The 19,977-nt window shown below is 40.3% G+C and overlaps 1 protein-coding gene across 1 annotated transcript; it reads right to left on the bottom strand.

The window, feature by feature from the left end:
• Nucleotides 1-635: 635 nt before the first annotated feature.
• Nucleotides 636-18,218, bottom strand: abhd3 (abhydrolase domain containing 3, phospholipase). Its single transcript, XM_079569085.1, has 9 exons — nt 17,954-18,218; nt 16,807-16,970; nt 14,062-14,244; nt 9,411-9,456; nt 5,065-5,177; nt 4,594-4,767; nt 3,953-4,001; nt 3,707-3,872; nt 636-1,255 (listed from the first exon to the last, which is right to left on the bottom strand). Exons 1-9 carry the CDS (start codon nt 18,113-18,115, stop codon nt 1,074-1,076), a joined length of 1,239 nt encoding a protein of 412 aa, XP_079425211.1. The 5' UTR covers nt 18,116-18,218; the 3' UTR covers nt 636-1,073.
• Nucleotides 18,219-19,977: the final 1,759 nt, after the last annotated feature.

The following is a 19,977-nucleotide window of genomic DNA, read 5'->3' as shown; positions in this document are numbered from 1 at the left end:
GTGCATACAGTGACAAGGACAAAAAGTTACTTAAATTAGATTAAGAGCTGAAGACAAATGAGGTATGATGGTTTAACAGTGTGCAAAATAAAGAATTGGTCAAACTGCACAATAAAGATCTGCTTGCTTACCAATATAACTGTGTGTTCACATTCAGCTATTGATTTATTTCTAAAGCCACACTGTGGAACATTCCAGGTAATATGTCACTACAAGCTTTATCAAAACAAGAAAAAAGAACTTATATTTGAGCAGCATCAGCTTCCTGGTTGTAAGCTACGCAGCGGCGGAGTGATCTGCTCGGTTACCGGATCTACAGTAGTTTGTTTACCTGCGGCCGGCATTACTACACGTAGAATTCACAAAGGAGCTTTCAAATCAGATATGGCAACGTTTGGAGGACTCCTGGTGATTTTGAAGAGGTTTTTAATGCAGGCTACTAGTTACCATTGACATGCACTAGCCTAGCACTAGCACTAGCCTAGCTCCAGCCTAGCACTAACCTAGCACCGCTAAACTCTTCATGAATTCATATTCATAGCCCACTCAAAGTAAAGTCAAATGTATTTTTTTTGTAGGTATTATTAATCAGTAAATGCATCTATAATTAAATAATTGCCTGTATTGTATGCCATTTATATTAAGCAGAATGGTCCACAGCATGGCTTTAAAGTACAGTAACTAGAGTCAAATAAGAAACCAACCCAATAAACATTGTATTTAACATTTTGTGCCCTTTAAATATAATATATTATTTTCTCAAGGCTTGAAAAATAGGACGGAATGCTGGAGCAAGACGAGAAAAGTAAGAAACACAAGTTGTGGAAGTACAGAGTCCTGTTAGGGTCAAAATACAGAAGGCCTTAATTTGATGGAGTCCACTCAGCACAAGGTCAATGATTAGATTGAGAGTGATGCATTATGGTATAAGGTAAGGCGATACGAGACAGTGGGGCTAAGTAGCACTACAGTGAAAGGCTTAATAAAAGTGAACCCGTAGGAATGCATCATGACGCTTAGAAATGTAATGTGAAAGTTTAGAAATAGGAATAAAACTAGAGGATGAGGAGACATCAGCAGAGGTCCCGGAGGCGGCTGCCCTGTTCAATGACGGCCTTGGCGAACTGTTTGAAAACTCGGTCCATGTAAGTGCTCTGCCGCGGCCACAGCCCCTCCAGGAATCCAATATGGCCGCCGTGACACGTGATGAGCATCGCCAGGTTAGGGTTCTGCTTCACCGTCTCCACCGGGATGGCTGCAAGAAAGACCTGATTCAGTTTAGTCCACAGAGAGACTAGCCAGACTGATTCATAACATGTGCTTTATCACAGGGATTATGCAGTTTTTTAATGCCACAAAACGTAGCAGATCTAGGCATTTATTTCTAAACATTTGAAGCCATTCCATCAAATAGAGGAGAGAGCAGTGTTATGGTAAACATTGAGACTATGTTAAATGAAAACTGGAGAGAAGTCGTCATGAGTCAAGCGTGCATTTTGCACAGGTCGTACAAAGATGCTCTGTCAGTCCAGAGCCAGGACATGGTATTTATACAAACAGACTGTATAAGATCATACGATCAGAGTAGACCAATGGTGTGTGATGATGTAATGGTCAAAGTAGTCTTACATTGTTGAGATGCAAAGATGAAATGCACAGATACAGCACATAAGGCACCATGGACAAGGGCATCTCTATAGATTAGATGACTGGTTATCCAAACAAACAAATGAAGTTATCTAGAAGGAACAAATGAGATAATGCTCACTGAATATAGGTCACTGTATGTAATGGTCAAATGTCCATAAAATCTGTGCATTTCATCTTTGCATCTCAACAATGTCAAATAAACCATATTTCAAATAAACCTGCACGCTTGACTCATGACGACTTCTCTCCTTCAAAAGTGACAAGTTTTGAGCAACATTTTTATAATAAAGTAATGGAATGCTTCCAATATTCATTTTACAAACTTATGGGGGAAACACTTGAGAAATGTTGTTGTTTTATAACAACATTTAAGGCCTTAAGTTTTGGCACAGTTTTAAAAAAAATGAATTTCAAGGATATGCCCGACAGAAACCCTGTTCAGTACAAGTGTGTAGCTGTAATTCTCCTCCAACTCCAGCAGCACGGCAAAGAAGTCTTTCTGTTTTGAAGAAAAGCTTTCAGAGCAGCCGGCACAGTACCAAAAAACAATCCAGACACCATTTTGAATGTTCTGGTCTAAATAATGCAAAGGCTGGATTTGTTTCGACTCCACAGCAGGACTCTGAACTAGGACTGGGTATTGTAAAAAAGATTAGGCACTACTGGTGTCAAAAAAATAAAAGTATCCAAAGCAGGTACCAAAAAAAATTGTCTATCAATACATCCAAGTTTTGATGCTGTTGATCCATTAAAGGGATATTTCAGGATTTTTGACATAGGGCCTCATTTCCTTAACCTGGCTAACGCCATGCTGCTGTGTGCGCTCGAATCATTTCGAACTGCACAACAGCCTGGGGACCATGGCCGAAATTTTCGCTTGGATTTGGGAACCAATCACAGAACGAGAAGGGACGGCAAGATGACGCGCTATTCGATATACTCGAGCTTGTAGTTTATTTACGGATTAAAAAAAAAAAGTTTATTTACAGATCAAACATGACAGCAGCAGACGCGACGCTATTTTTCGATCAAGTTTTAGGCCGTGTTCTAAATAGTTTAGCTCGAAAGTTTACAGCGGGTACGTCATACGTCATCGGATACGATGATACGATTGGCCGTGGCTACGTGCAGACGCACGATAGACATTCGTAGCGCCCCGTAAACAACACCTCTCCTCCGAGAAAATTAATTGGTGGTCCCCAGACTAAATATCACTTGTGATTTTAGTATGGCGTTAGCCAGGCTATCATTTTGTAGTTATCCAGAGTGTTGTTGATTTCTGGTGATTTTTTTTCCTTATATTTGAAGAGTTTAGTGGTGCTAGGCTAGTGCTAGGCTAGTGCATGTCTATGGTAACTAGCAGCCTGCATTAAAAACAGTCTGATCCAAGCACAGTGCACCTGAGGCAAATCACTTATAACACCAGACTACTGATATAAATGTCTGTGTTGACCGAATAATTTTTGAAATATAAGCATTTTGCATTTAAAACTTATATTTCAGCAGCATCAGCTTCCTGGTTGAAAGTTACCGGATCTACAGTAGTTTGTTTACCGGCATTACTACACGCGGAATTCACAGGAGCTTTCTACAAATCAGCAACACAACACTGGATAACTAGGAAATCATGCCCTATGTCAAATCCTGAAATATCCCCTTAAAGGAAGTGACTTAGTCGTTTCAGCTCAAATAAAGGAAATTTCCCCAATTTTCCCCTCTTTTTTTTTTTTTTTTGCCCAATGTTGTTTTACACATTTTCCCAATTTTTTCCCTAATGTTTGCTTATTTTTCCTTACTAACATTTTCCCTATTTCCCCCCCAATTTATTCCCCTTTTTTCCTATTTTGGCCACAATTTCTCCCAATTTCCCCCGAATTATTCCCGATATTGTAAATTTGCAAATCTTCCAAACTTTATTGCTCTGTTTCCTAATTCTAGACGACAAATATGTTAGTATAGGTATAGAAATAGTATCGTTCAGGTATTCGTATTGAAAACCTAGACTGAACATTACAGTAGGGAGTCCAGGCTGCTGTCGAATGTGACCAGGACTCACCGTGACTTGGGGAGAAGACATCATCTGCAGCGTTGAGGCAAAGCAGTGGCACCTGCACCGACTTCAGCCTGTGGATAGGACTAGCATCTCTGTAGTAGTCGTCGTTGGTGGGGTAACCAAACATGATGGACGTAAACCTCTCGTCAAACTCCCGAATGGTCTTCGCCTGAGAAGCAGATTGTAAAATTTGCATCATCGTCTCAATCCTTCAAAATCTATTTTGCTGGTTTAAAACGCAAGTCATACCTTCATTACGTGATCAATGTCGTAACACTTTTCAAGCACGGGTCTGTGTCTAGGGGGCAGATAAATATAAAACTGTCATCATCAGCTGTCAAGTAAAATGAGTTGTGTAAAATGAAGTCTATATAAATGCTGACAAGGTTGTGACAAAAAGCCGTAGAGCCAATACCCCAAAGCAACACTAAAATAGAACTACAGAAGAAGCAAAGGTTAAGCTTTTAGGTGCAACTTTTCAAACAAATCCACATGTCAATTCACAGCATACATCAATCTGACATGACAATGGCCACAGTCTGGCTTGGTGGCTCAATATACGTACAGGATGAGAAGCTAAAATGAAATGTTTTATGTTTTAGAGTATCTTTGAAGAGTGAAATTAGAGACATCTGGCTTTCAGAAACAACTGCACCTCTTTGAAAATCTCAAAAAATCTCTCTGAAAACAAAAATCTGACCAGTATTTTCTAACTAAGCATAAAAGATAGTTAATTTTCTTTGGCCACTGTACTGAGTAACTAAATACAACCCAAAACAATTCTAAACATTTATTGAAAATCGTCCTCCATGTATCGCATGTATTTTGACTATAAATAGAGGTAATTAAAATCCCCCTGTATTTGGACTGTGAGTCTGAAACTGGCTGACCTGTCTACAGAGGCCTGTAAGCAGCTGGTGAGGTAGGAGTTGAAGAGGAAGCGATCGAGGGGTTTTTCCAAAGAGGCGGTGCACTCGAACACGTCCCAGCCCGCGGAGAAGACCACGCCGCCCCTCAGGCACGTTTCGCGACCTTTCCGCCCCAGGTAGTTGGCCAGCATCATCCTGAAGGAGGAGTGGAGAAGGGGATAAGAGAGGCATGACAAAAAAAGTGCTGCATTCAAAAATACAGCATTGCAGTAAAAGAATCACACATGCGTAAGAAAATAGTTATTATATCATAAGTTCATATTTCAATGGAGTCTAAACTGAATGTGTTTAATATGAGCTTATAAAATTTATATCCCAAAGTGTTCTCCTCCAAAGTCACCGGATGGCTCTGTACTGCATAGCGTAGTTTGTGTGGTAGCGCAGTGCAGCTCTGATGTGGGAAAGTCAGATGGCAGAGAGTAGCTTGATTACCCGCCCATGGACACTCCAGCCGCCATGAGAGGAGCAGCTGCGTGCGCCCTCTGAATGTGCTCAATAACAGTCTCCAAATCCTCCGTGTTCGCGGCGCAGTACGTCCGCGGGGTCTGGAAGGTACAGGATGTTAAAAGGATAGGACTCTTCTTGCCTACAGTTACGGCGCAGGAAGGTTACGCAAACAGTTAATGTAGGGGGGCCTGTATAACACTGATGTCATACTGGTCCAGTGTATAGTGAGAGATATTTCATGTTCCATCCTGTATCTATTAAAGTACAATGTGGCCCTATGTAGAGCATGAATTCCTGAGTATGTCAAAAAAAAGAGTATGTCTCTAATTGTGCAGAGTTATGGATTTTTAAAGGGACTATACGGAGTTTAAAAATGGTAAAATTATCTAATTTCCTCCCCCTAAATGTTCCAACAATGTCCTAAGGCGTAGAATGATCCCAGACACATTCACCACAACTGCCTCTAAAATCCTGCACTTTCACTCAAAAGGTGTCACTTCGGTCTGAATTGCCGTCATGCACGCACTTAATATAGAAGGTGCAGTTACATGTATGACCTGAGGTGGCAGTAGTGAGTATAAAATGGCTATCTTCTAGCCCCTTTTAAGAAATAGCCAGAATGCCCACTGCAGCCACTAGGGGGCAGCTTAAAAAAAAAAAAGGATAGAATTCCACACGTGTCACACAGCTTCTATTGACGGAAGTGAGCGGGGGGAAGTCTTTAGGAGTTACTGCGCGGACGCTGTGCTCCTCGTATCATTACGCCTCACAATATAGTACCCCTTTTTTATCTGCTTATAAAATCGACACAATCTTGGTATGTAAAAACGGTGGCCTATTCCTTTAAAATTGGTGGGCCGGACTGTTGAGCTCCATTTTAGACTCTGCACGGTCCATGAAAAAAAAAAAGAGACACAAAAGGCAGAATAAGCCAACGCTGCTAAATATGAACCACACATCACATCTGAAAATTTTTATAGAGATTTTACAGAAATTACATAAAAAGACAAACAAACACAGCGTTGCTCGGTTTATACATGATGTTTGACCTCAGTCCCCTTGGCAGCGTATCACATAAGATGGAGTGAATTGGGAATTTTTATTTGGCATCTCTGCTATTATTGAAGCATGCATTGCTATTATTCCTCTGATAAAGCATTAGAGTATTGCTGGGAGTGGTTTCTCTATGGCTATTAAATGTGAAGTGCCTATTGTCTAAGTAGGCCAGTGCATCTAAAACGACCCGCAGTGTGAAGGATGCCCTCTGCCTCCATTTACGCTAGTGCCCTAGATATACTTACAAAGCAATACATTACTGGAAAAGCTTGCCATATAGAACGCTTACATTGTCTAAATATTAGGTCTTTTCAGGGTAGATTAATTAGATAAACTGTGTGCAGATGTCCCAAAGTAGCCTCGAGAGAGAGTTGAGGAGAACACCAGCTTGAATTTTAATGAAGGTCTTTGAAGAGCAGGAAGTGAACAGAATGCTGAGAATTTGCAGATGCAGAGCAGGAAATTGGTATTTTGTTCACTACAATGCAGGCTTAAAAAAAGCATGCATAAAGATGTCTGAAGAACTACAGCTGTGTTTCCCAAGCTGTGGTATGTGACGCGTGACTCCATTGGTACGTGGTCCTCTGTTGAGAAGAGCACTCAGGAGTCTCTTTTAGCACATCACTCGAAACCTTTAGTAGATCCAATCAAATCAACCAGTGCTTCTCAGATGGTGGTACATGTACTTGGAAGGTCAAATATCACATGAGATAGTTCTTGGTGTGAAAAGTTTGAGCTGTGTGTGGTATTGATTGGTCGTTCTGCTTGAACATCAACCTGCCAGAAATGATACACCAGACCTAATCTTTTGTAATTAACTAATGACAATGATGGCCACTGGCTCAATTGTAAGGGTTCAGCTTGTTTTTGTTGCCTTCAAATGTATTGATTTTCCTTAAAGAGGGCAAGGCTATTAGCTCTGCAGTACTGTAGTCAGCTTCATGCAGAATCCATACATCCATACTGTATTCACACATTTGCTTGTAGCTTTGTGGGGAGAAAAGAGCAACATTCAAATTTCGTTTAATAGAATTGGAAATGATAAGTGCACTTTCATCGGACAATCTTATTTCAGAAGTTAAGTGAAAAGCATGGGTACAGTAGTCAAAGTGCTTTACAAAACAGCAATGTATTGAAAGTAGGCTGCGTATAGAAGTCAAATAAAACAAACAAAGCATTATGAAATGTTATTATCAGCAAATAATGCAGAAAAAGTACTATAATTTATAATATCAACTGCTGAATTGGGTTGTGGGCTGAAATTCAATTCACCACAGTGGGTCACGGGCCACATATTGTTACGGACTGTGGCCTAATAAATGACAACGGCTTACATACAATTGTTGCGCTTTATTAGCCTGCATTACACGTTTCTCAAAGTGCTACATAAAGTCATTATTCATTCACTCCACACTCAATGGCAGTAAGTTACTACTTGGGCAGAATGACCATTTACCACATGGCTTTAATATTCTGTTTATATCCTGATATCTTATTATGTCAGTGCCCTCTGCTGTGGGCACTGACATAATAAGGTATATATTAACTCGACTAAGGTTAGGTAAGAACATATCTTGGTATGTAAAAACGGTGGCCTATTCCTTTAATGTTAAAGGGGCTAGATGCAAGTTGGCCACCTTCTATATTAAGCTCGTGCATGACGGCAATTCGGACCCGAACAACTTTTTGAGTGCAGGATTTTAGAGGCAGTTGTGGTGAATAGTTCTGGGCTCATTCTACCCCTTAGGACATTGCTGGAACATGTAGGGGGAGGAAAATACATAATTTTTAACATTTTTAAACTCCCTTTAAGGTGTACTTTATTGTCCCAGTAGGAAAATTTGTCCTCTGCATTTGACCCATCCTGCAATGCAGCTGGGGGGACCCGTCTTCAGATGTGGAGCCAGGCTGATGGCCAGAATCACCTGGCCTGGAGGATTCACCTATTACACTGTACATGTTTTTCTCGTGGTAGGGGAAACCGGAGTACCCGGAGGAAACCTATGCAAACACGGGGAGAACATGCAAACTCCACACAGACAGGTGTTGCTGCTTTGGTTCAGGAAGTAAAAATGAAAAAAATCCCATTCCAAATCTGCATGAATTCAAAAAAGATTTAAAGCTAGTGACCACTGTAGTATTTTTAAAAGAAAGAAAATACACTGCTTAACAAAAAAAAGTCAACACAGGAGGAAAAGGTCACACACTCTAATATTTTATACTTTAGCTTTGATTCAATAAACTTCTGCAATGTCAGGTTATCCAGTGTTGAATTGTTTTTTTTGTTGACCTTGAACACAAAGGTCAACAAATGACATGTGCACAGTGAACTGAATCTTTATTCTAAAACATAAATCTCAAATCCAATCATAATTCGGAAAGGTTATCAAAAAATTGTATTAAGACTTTTTCCAAAATTGCTCAGCCCCAACAGAGCGCAGTGAAACTACAGGGCACTTCCTTGACTTGCATCACCTTGACACAACTTTCTTTTTCTTTGATACTAAAATCCTTCTGTATCTTTTGAACAGTACGACACTGCCATATATCTTCGTGACATCTCTGTAAGAAAGCGGGAGGAGTGAGGGGGGGGCGCTTTTGTTGGCTAAATATATCAGGAGTGTAAGGGAACAGATTAAGCCAGGTGTCAGAACAGCATGTGCTCCTCAAGGTCATATTCCTCTGGTTGGGCATTAAAATACTGGGTCTGCTGCAACTAAATCCCCGCTGAGTAACAACAGCGTCTGCCCCTGCCTCCGACCCCAACACGTGCGCTGGTCTGGACAGGCCTGGCACGGCATGGACCGGGCTAAAGCACACATTAATGACTCTATTAATGGCACAAGGCGCATTGAGTTGCGTGTGTACGAAATGCAATGGTATAAATAAACATGCCTTGCCTAATGCTGTTTTATATGCAGCATTCTCACAGTGTAAGTGCTTCAGTCACGTTTTTTTTGCCATACAATTCAATGCTGTCATGGCAACAACATGGTAGCAGAAGTGTCAAAGTTGAGTTATCCAATTTTGTATTATATATTTTGACACAGAATGAATGAAAATAAAGTGCATGCCCAAGTATTTATATCAATGTTGATTTTTTTCATAATTTTCCATTCTTTCCATTATTATAAGGTAACCAAAGTAGACTATTTAACCAATGGTTTTAAACAATTATGGAATTTTAAGAGTAGGCTGTAGAGTTCTGACTTGTGATGAGGGAGAGAGTTATGTAAATGAAACATTGTTCAGACTGTAGATAGATGTGTCCTTACCAGCAGAGTTTCACCGCACACCCCTCTGTTGTTGAATACCACACATCTGAAACACACATGGACACTAATTATTCACACTTTATTTTGCTAAGCCGTCCAGCAAAGTAGTACAATCTTTGTTATTTCAGCAGAGGACTCAAAAGACTTACAGTATGTTGGCTACCTACAGCATAAAACTACAAGAAATGCTTTGGAGTTAACAAAAAGATTAATATCAATTTCAATATGGATTTGAAATTTTTTACTCATGGCTTATGAACAAGGTCGATGTGAAAATGTAGAGAACGTATGGACAATCTTTTTGATTGCACGTTGGGTTTTTGAGATTGCAGAAAGGGCCGGGACACTTGCGATATACAGTACTGCCTTTAAAAAAAAAGGAACAAAATAGCAGAAGTTAAGCATGAACTTTCTTTATTCTTTATTTTTTATTAGGATCCCCATTAGCGCCCAAAAGTGGTTGCTAGTCTTCCTGGGGTCCTGACACAATATAAAATTACAAAACAATTAAAATAGAATACATGAATGTTACACATATAATCATACAACCTTATAGGACACATATAAAACATGGTGACTATGCTCACATGTACTGAGCTAATTGACCTTTTACCTTCAGCTTAAAGTGTGGTTTACTCTTAGTATTTCTGATGTTAAAAGGAAACGCGTTCCAGGCGTTTGCTCCTCTGTACAGGACAGTTCTTTTCATTGAGTTACTTTTGGGTCTGGGAACAACCAAAGAGTTTGTCGTCACTTGGCGAGTCACATATCTGTGACCAAACCCGCTGAATAAGAGTTTGTTGAACAAAAACTGGGCTGTTTGTCCATCATAACTTTGTGCATGAAAATGAGGAGACTGGCCTGTAGTTTGGCCTCAACCGTTAACCAAGACAGTCTCCTGTGCATCTCACGGACATTAGTGTGGAGTGGACAGTGAAGCACAACTCGAGCTGCTCTGTTCTGAGCAATTTGAAGTCTCTGAAGATGCTTTTGTGTAGCATTGGACCACACTATAGGGCAGTAATGTAGGTGAGACAATACTATGCTTTGGACAACAGTTTTCAGAACAGGAGTTGGGCAGTAAGCAGAACATTTCTTTGCCATAGCTATACCTTTGCCCATCATACCAACAATATGATTCATTTGATCGGACCAAGACAATGACTGATCCAGTCTGACACCCAACAGCTTTACTTTTGAGACCTGCTCCACTAGTGCTCCCCCTAGTGACAGATGAAGAGCATTGGCGTCTGATTGAACACACCTTTTGCTAAATACAATACATCTAGTTTTAGACGTGTTAAGTACCAATTTATTCGTTTTGACCCACTTCACTGCCAGGTTGAGCTCATGCTGTAAGGTACTGTTCAGCTCAGATATTGTGGGTGACGAGGAAAACAGTGGCGTCATCAGCGTACATTATAATACTGGCCTTATTAATTGTATGGAAAGTCACTTATGAATATAGAAAATAACAGTGGGCCCATACAGCTCCCTTGAGGTAGGCCGCATGATGTCATTTTGGAATCTGACAAACTACCATTAAAAAACACCTGTTGCACATGATTGGAGAGGTATGAGATTATCCATTTAAGAGCTGTTTGAGAAAAACCATAAGATTTGAGTTTGTCAATTAAAATAAATCATGTCAATGAAAACATAATATGGATTATTCACGCTTTTCAGCCCGAGCATATCAGGTTTGGCCATATTTTGGTGCTGGATTGAAGGGCCAGACGGGTCCCCGGGTCAAAATACCAATGCACCGCCGCTTCGTCACCATGTAGACTGTGCCTTAGTTTACACGCCAACATAGTACATAAGATACCTTTATTCACTAATTAATTGATTGCACATTTCCTGTCTTTTTTTTTTGCACACCCTGATTTAACAAGTGAATTTCCCTATTGTGAGATCAATAAAGGATTATCTTATCTTATCTTATAGCCATAATATAGAAGAATACAATGGGCAGAATCAATGAAAATCTATGGTCTATCTATGGTAATAGGGATTTTTTTCCTCAGTTAAACGTCACTGCCACATATTCCACCATTGCTCGTACTGTATTATCCATTTTACACACAAATGGGGATATTAAAGGAACACACAGTCACTTTTACTGTTTAAAGAGACTAGATGCAAGTTGGTCATTTTATACTCACTACTGCCACCTCAGGTCTTTTAAGATAAGATAAGATGATACTTTATTGATCTCACAGATGGAGAAATTGCATGCGATGAGAGAGCATCCGGCAGCAGCACCCATTCAGTGCACACCACTCTTTTTCCACTCTTTTTTTTCTTTGGTTGAAAGATCGTTGTGTCGCGGCCGCCATCTTCACTGTTTTGGTCACAGGAGGAGCACTGGTTGATGGGAAATTCGTAGACGATGACCACGGCGGTGGAGCTCTTGCGCTTGGCCACGATGTTCTTGGCCACACAGGCGTAGTTGGCCGTGTTGGACAGACGCGCCTGCTTGATGATCAGGATGGTCCACGGTGATGTAGAAGTTCCTGTCCTCGGCCGGGTCGATGATCTCGTTGTCCTTCAGCCACTCCACCCGCATGACCTTGGAGGATGGAGAAACTGTAGCTGCCCTCTGTCTCCTCTGATCATCTGAAACGGTGCACCGCTTCCTGGGCTTGTCCCCGTCTCAGAGCGTGGTGTCCTGCACTGGTCAGCTCCACTGGTCAGCTTTTACGTAACTGCAGTCTCTATATCAAGCTCGTGCATGACGGCACTTTGGACCAGAAGTAACAACTTTTTGAGTGACAGTGCAGGATTTTAGAGGCAGTTGTGGTGAATAGGTCTGAGCTCATTCTACACATTAGGACATGGCTGGAACATGTAGGGGGAGGAATATATTTCGTTTTAACATTTTTAAACACTGTATAGTCCCTTTAAGTAGTTTAGTTCATGAGCAGAGTGTTTCTGTGGAGTTATTATTTTAAGAAAATAATGCTTTATTTACTCACAAGAATGACATACCCGGGCCTGTAGCCATTTGCACAGCTGCATTACCAGTATCCAGATACAGTCAGCATTCCCTCCAGTCATCTCTGATCTCCAGTATAACTCAGCAGACTGTCCCGGGGTAAGCTTAGGCGAGAGGGTGGGGGTGGAGGGGTGGAGGGGGCAGCGGAGGGGCACTGCTTTGCACACATTGCAGCATCGACTGGGAGCTGGTATGGGCTAAGCTGCAAAGCCGGTATCGGGATAAGCTCTAATTTATTAAACTACACACAGACTAACAGTCAGGGAGCAGGGGTGAGGGGCAGCAAGATGCAAGATGCTGAGTTTGCCAGCTTTTCCATTCTCCCGAAGTGTCTCTCACAAAATCTGGGTGAAAGAATGAGTGCAGTGAACGGAGAAATGGCCCGCTTGGAGAAGAGAAACGGCGGGGAAAGTGCCTCTGTCGGCAAAGCTCGTGTGCTTCGTTTGGCTGTTTACTAAAGCAGCCCCTGACACAGAGCTTAGATGTCCACTTTATTTATGCAGTTCACCTTGGCTGATCCCAAACGCACACAGAAATGCAACTATTGTTATTTTGTATATAGTCTCAGAAGCCTAGCTGTTCACTCTTTGTGTGTGTATAATAAGACACGAAAGTTATGCACCAAATAGTTTGTGTTCAGTCATAGTTACAAGGATTTTATTAATGGAAATAATACAGTGCAGGGGACAGATGTTGAAATGGGAAGTGAATGTTAAAAATGTGACTATTGCTGGTGCATTTTAAGACAAACTAGTAGTAAATGGCAAATAGCATTCATACAGATTTGGGGTGGGAACCTCTGGATACTTCATGATTCGGTACGATACTCGATACTTGGCTCACGATAACGATAACCTTGCGATACACCGATACAGCGATAATCGATGTATATTGCAAAAAATGACCCATGAGGCATCACGATTTTTTAAGAAACATTCTATTTTCAACCATTTTTAATTACATACTGCATATTATTCATCTTTTACGTTTGTTTTCATGTGCTTTGTACAACCTTTTTTTTTTTTTTTTTTACAGGTAAGTGAATAAATGATTTGTCAGTGGCATCACTTCATTCACATTTAAATAAACAAGAAACCACAGTGCTGTTTCAAAAGGAATAAATAACCATAAATTAATCTTAGTTACAATTATTAATAATCATTAAAAGTAATATATTCGTGTGGCAGTGTTTTGTCCAAGTGCCCTCTGCTGCTCAGACTGAATTCTTAATCATTACTGTATTGGCCTCTAATGACTGAAAACATTGAAGCACTGCAGCCTCGTGAATATGCATGACATCATCAAAATATCATGCCAAATATCACGATATAACGGAAAATCGATATATTGTCACAGTCTTAATACAGATACCCTGTGCATTTGTACATTCACTGACTGGATTCACTTCCTTTTGTCAGTATATGTATATTTTGTAAATGAATAATATTTATTTTATCTTACTATGTTTTCATAAAGATGTTTGAAGTTGATGAACTTTCACTTTGACTTTTTCTTTTCCTTACATACTTGCAGTGTTCTAAAAACCTTCGGAGGAACTAGAGACATAAAAAGCCGGTACCTCTGTTCTCGAGCAGAAAGCTAGATTACATAATGCTGTGAAGTGTTTTGGGACGTTTTGGGGGAGGCACCCACCTGTACCCCAGCTCGCGGCTCTGCTGGACCATGTGCAGGATGTAGGACTCGCGGCTGGTGCCTGTGAGGCCGGGCAGGAGCAGGACGGTGGGTCTGCAGGACGGGTCGGGATGAGCGGAGCTGTCGTCGTTGTCAAACCAATCCAATGAGATCTGTCCTCCATCTGCTGCCTTAATAAGCTCACTGCAGGGACGGGACACGCAACGCAGCGGTCAAGAGCAGGGCATTAGCTCCTGTGTCATTTTAGATCAACCCATGGAAATGAACTAAAATCATGCTTAAAAAACGAATATGAAATCTAGTACTGAGCAATATCTCACAGAACGTTTAAGTGATGCAATATCCATATCACAGGAAGCTCGATTTTTACCCAATTTTTTGTTATAATAGCTAAAAACAAAAAGAATCAATCAAACCAACCAAAAATAATAACAAAACAACTTCTTAAACAAAGCTTTTATCCTATTTTTTTAGTATCTCTGTGTCACCCTTCACAGAGGTCACTTCACTATTCGGGGAGTCCAGCTCTGTCTGACATTTCTCTCATCCTTTTTTATCTGAGTGCTTAGCAACAGAGCACAAACAGATAAGAAGCACAATGCACCACAGGGTTCTTATGGGCAACTGGGTTTTTTAGTTGCATCCTTTGCTTTTGGCAGATGAGGTCACTCTGCCCCAGTGCTGCTGCTGCTGCATTACAAAACCTCGACAGCTCCCACGCGCGCACGCAGAGAGACAAACTAGGACTGTCATCCGCTTGAAATTACAGAACCAAAGTGAAACGTACACCTGGGGTTAAAGTCGCAATCCCAAATGACCAGGCTCAGCGCGGCAGTGATCCTCCGCTCGGACAATGACATGAGTGAAATTACACCTGGTCTGCCTATAGGACGACAACATACAAATAGGGAGGTTTTCAGAGCGCCCGTCCTTGTGTCAACCTTGGATAACTTCATTACGGGGGGGGAGGTCCAGTGTTCCCGCAGGACATGTGATAATAACCTTAGAAAATGTGACCATCACTCTTTCCAGTTGGTGAGACGGATGCTGCTCCTGTGCATTAAGGGAGAGTATGTCTCCTTGACTGAGGAGACCGCAGAGAAATGCACTTTACATGGTGGAATAAAGGAATTTACATTACACAAGGCAACTATCCAAGCTTATGGTTATCTAGATAGTTGAGAGAGGAGGAGTAACTCACACCAAAAGTGGCAACAGAGGTGCAGATGTTGAGGAAAATCTGCAACGCACACTCACATTGACGATGTCCGAAAGTGAATTTGTTCAAGATTACTTTTCAGCATAGCCTTCATCAGATCAATTCTTCTTTCTTTGTTCAAAAAAGAAAAAAAAAAAACTTTTGGACATCGGCTACATGAGTGTGTTATGCTGTTGTTGTTGTTGTTTTTTTTTTTATCTAGATAGCTCCCAAATATCTGATGTTCTTCTTGAGTGTACACCCTATTTTTGTAAAGAAAATTAAATAATTAAATAATTATAATTATTTATTTATTCATTAATATATTACTTTTTTTTATTATATATTTTTCCTCGTATGATATATTATGCTTTTTTTGTTTTTGTTTTGTTTTTTACATCCAAATGAATCTAAATCTAACTATTAGGATAACATAACGTAACATAAAGACAAGATAAACCTTAACAAGAACTGAATGCTCTCCAGGACCATGTCACAATTCTTCCATTGTAGTTTTACAAACAGACAATAGACCTGACATTCAAATTATAACCCAAGACTTTACAACTGACCAATGAGCAAATGCTGGAATTGAATAAATAAACAAATCATGAGCTTCCAATCATATTGACCTGACTAGTTTCAACTAGTTTCACAGCTTGCAAACGAAAGAAACACCAAAGCCTTGGATTTTTTTGGTAAAACTTTAAAACATGACTTAGGCAGTTATGCTGGGAGACAAAAACTGACCATGTCTGTTGTAAATAATTGTAGGGTAAATCAGAAGCAGAATCAGAATTGTTATATTGGCCATTGTTAGTGAACAGGTTCACAAATGTTGTTCAATGTCAATTGTTGTCATCTACCATATTTGACCTCTTAGTTGTTATCTTATTTATTTTAATATTCTCATGCATGCCCCTAAAGCCTTATAGTTTAAAGTTTATAGCTTATTTTTATCTAAACTCTGTGTTATAGGTTTTTTATGTTTAATGTTGCACGTCTCACCAAGGAAAAATCCTAGTTTGTGAACCTGTTTACAAACAATGGCAATAAAAACTATTCTGATTCTGACAAATAAATAGTATATATATTTTTTTCAGTTCAAGTTGTGAACCAAGATTTATTTAGCCCACCTGATGGTCAATATATCCTCACCTAACTTATACTCTGGCCCTTTTGACTTGGCCCTTGTAAGATACAGTATGTGTTGCACAAAGGCAATGTACTGTATAACTACAGTTTCAATACTTGCATAGCTTGGTGCTGTAAGAAAGCCCTGCATCGCTAATCAATCAGGGTGGTGCAAGGCTACACAATAGATCCCTTTTTATCACACGATTTGCGGCTTGCCCAAGAAAAGATTTCACTTCAGCTGTGAAAGGAATTACAAAACATGCAGTGGTGCTTAGTGAACATGCAATTTCCTTCATGATAGTTTTTAATCCTTTTTGTCATGTGCCTTGGTCTATTTCCAGACAAACAAAGGGAATTAAATATTCACAGTTACAGTGAGCACAGAAGAAGAAACTATAGTGGGAACTTACTTTCTGTACACGACTCCAGGTTTGGCTGTGACAAAGGGCCTTAGCAGAGTCTGAATTCGGCTCTCCCAGCACCAGAACGTGGGGTAGTAGGTCTCGGACACAACGGGGCAATGATCCCTCAGAAACTGGCAGAACTTCTTACCCCCAGAGATGAGCTGTGGCTTCTGCGAAATACAAAGTGCAAATTATATTACATCCCTCTCGTGTCTTGTGCATAATGATGATGTAGCACATTATCGCCACTGTCACGCATTCCGGTCCCCTATGCTTTCTTTTATTCATACTAATGCAATATAATTCATGATTTATTACGCTGTATTAGATCCGGGCAAATTATAACGCTGAGGGAGAGATTGAGCAGTCAAGTCAAGCTGACAAATAAGAGCAAAACTGAGCGTGACCTACAGCCCACTGACATCCAGGGCAAAAGATAGGGGATTTACACGTGTAGTAGAGAACAAGTGACAACTCCACACATGTAATAACACATGCATGCACATTTGCAGACTTGGTTTTATGGCATATCAGCTTTTTTTTTCTTCTTTTATTGCAGTAGGACAAAGGTCACTCATTTCCCACAAAAAGACCAGTTCAAAAGCATCACCGTCTTGTTATTGTGATTTGGTTTACATTTAATTTGAAACTTGTTCCGTTGAATTTGATGATGCACGTTGAGGAAAATGGGATAAAAATAAAAATACAATAAAAAACAACTCATAATAGCACAGCCTCTGATACAGGATGCGCGGTGTATTGCAGACTTCACCGGCGTTTTATTGCTAGCATAGCCAACGCTGACAAATGGACCAATGCGCGTAAACGCCCGCTGTGAATGACCTTATTGCATTCCGGTTACATCGCGCGCTCACATCTAACGTTACTCGGTTTTGCACGTTTTCTTGCCATTGTGTGACCGCGTTATTCAGGCTTGACAGCTCCAGACATGTGCAGAGTTAGCACCGGTGTGTCGACCGATGCACATCATCACTGACCGCAGTAAATGTTACAGTATCACCGCTCCATGACAGAGCGCGGCGCGTGAGGCTTAATTCCTGCTAACGCAAGGCATGAAACACAAGCACTAAAAAGAAAAGAAAGAAACTGATGTCTGTTATGAAGTGTTCAAGGCGATAAACAAGCGATTTACCTTTGCCACTGAGAGTAAATAGTAGCAGGTGTACGCCGCGCTAAACCCCAGCATCAGGGAGAAGCCAACGCCGGAGTCGAAGAGTCCAACTTTGACTTGATTTTCCACATAATGAGACAGGTCCCGAGTCAAAATGTTGAAATTGAACTCCGGGGAGATCATTGCAATGCCCCTGTTCTCCGCAGCTCAGGTGGACGGGCAAGCTCTGGTCTCTGCAGTACGAGACTGAAATGAAGGAGACAGTCAAGGGGACCCGCCGCTGCTGTGGAGCAGAGCGCGCGCCGTCAGCTCCAGGCGGTGGCGCTGTTTCACCGCGGATATAGCGACTATCTAGCGCCGCGTGCTGGCAAATAGCGCGACGTGCAGGCGGTTAATCTGATTAAAATGGTCCAGTATTACAGAGCATTAAGAGAGGGTTCAGTAAGATGCATTATGTTGCTACTGTAAATGCACTCTATGAGACAGGAGCAATGAACTCTGAACAGTGATGGAGAAAAAAAAAATACATTTTAGGCTAAGTGCTCAAATCCATGCCCCATAACTGACAAAGGCCCATGTCTTTCTTTAATTCATGTCATGACACACAATAGGATGGGCATAGCCTAAATCCCCTCTCCCCCATCTTTTCAATGCACTAAGTAAGTACACCAGGTTAAAACGCGGTGAAAGTCAAATAAATAAATATGAAGCAAACAATGATGAGGAAACTCCAAAGCTGAGCAGTTTTGGCAGTGTAGCAGAAGAAGCAAACCACTTTATTAGATAGATAGATAGGTAGGTAGGTAGGTAGGTAGGTAGGTAGGTAGATAGATGGATGGATAGATAGATAGATAGATAGATAGATAGATAGATAGATAGATAGATAGATAGATAGATAGATAGATAGATAGATAGATAGATATATAGATAGATAGATAGATAGATAGATAGATAGATAGATAGATAGATAGATAGATAGATAGATAGATAGATAGATAGATAGATAGATAGATAGATAGATAGATAGATAGATAGAAAAAAGTAAAGAAAAACAGTACAAAATTAAAATGTCAATAGACCAATTCGAATTGAAACTATTATGAGGGACAAAAAACTTGCACATTTGAATAATAATTTGCATTTCAAGAAACCATAGGGACACATTTGGGTGTGACTATTTTCCTTGATTACATTGGTGTGACCTGAATCTCACCTTATACTAAAGTGTTGTTGTTGTTTTTGTTATTATAATAATGTTGTTTTTGTATTCTTGGGTGAGTAATGGTCTAAGCTCTCCAGTGTTTTGCGCACTTCTTCATCCACTTGGCAAATCATGTTTTAGATGCAATTTCTTTTTGTTCAGTTGAACATAGTTTGCAAACATTTATAGGTAAATATAGCAGAGTACAAATAAGATGCTGCTCTTCAATCTGGCAACTAACTCTCCAGGGTGACTGTCTGTGAGTGTCTCCCAAGCACAACTATACTCTTGTTTATTATGCAAAAGTAATGCATGGGCTGAAAAGCTGGACACCCCTAAAGTAATAATGCAGAGATGTATCCCTATATATTCCTTTAAGTTCATTTATCTTTGAATTATGTAAAATGTAAGGGAACAGCTTGATATAGCAAACGGCATCGATGGAGAGCCAAAATTATGCCCCGGTGAAAAACCTATATCCAACCCTACATGTTAGTCTGGAACCCTGCATACACTATATCTGTACATATGATTGGGCAGATTTATGGCTATTATGTAATTTTTCATTTCAGATGGTCTCGTCAAGCACATGATTTTGAACTCACAATATGAATAGCATGATGATATTCATTCTCAACACTGCACCATGGCAGCGTCCCCAGGGGCCCATGTGCACTCACAGGAGACACAGCAGCTTTCACAACAGGTAATTATTTTAGCATTATTGAATTAAATGTTATTATAGGGTACTTTAACTGTTACTTTATAGGGACTATATCTGTTTTTTTTATGGAACAATTAGAAAAGGAGGACAGTTTATGTCCTCTTTTAGTATATTGTTGAC

This window comes from Gobius niger (assembly GCF_951799975.1).
Source record: "Gobius niger genome assembly, chromosome: 13".
NCBI classification, from domain to species: Eukaryota; Metazoa; Chordata; class Actinopteri; order Gobiiformes; family Gobiidae; genus Gobius; species Gobius niger.
The sequence above is the reverse complement of the archived record's forward strand: the minus strand, read 5'-3'. Positions and strand labels throughout refer to the sequence as shown.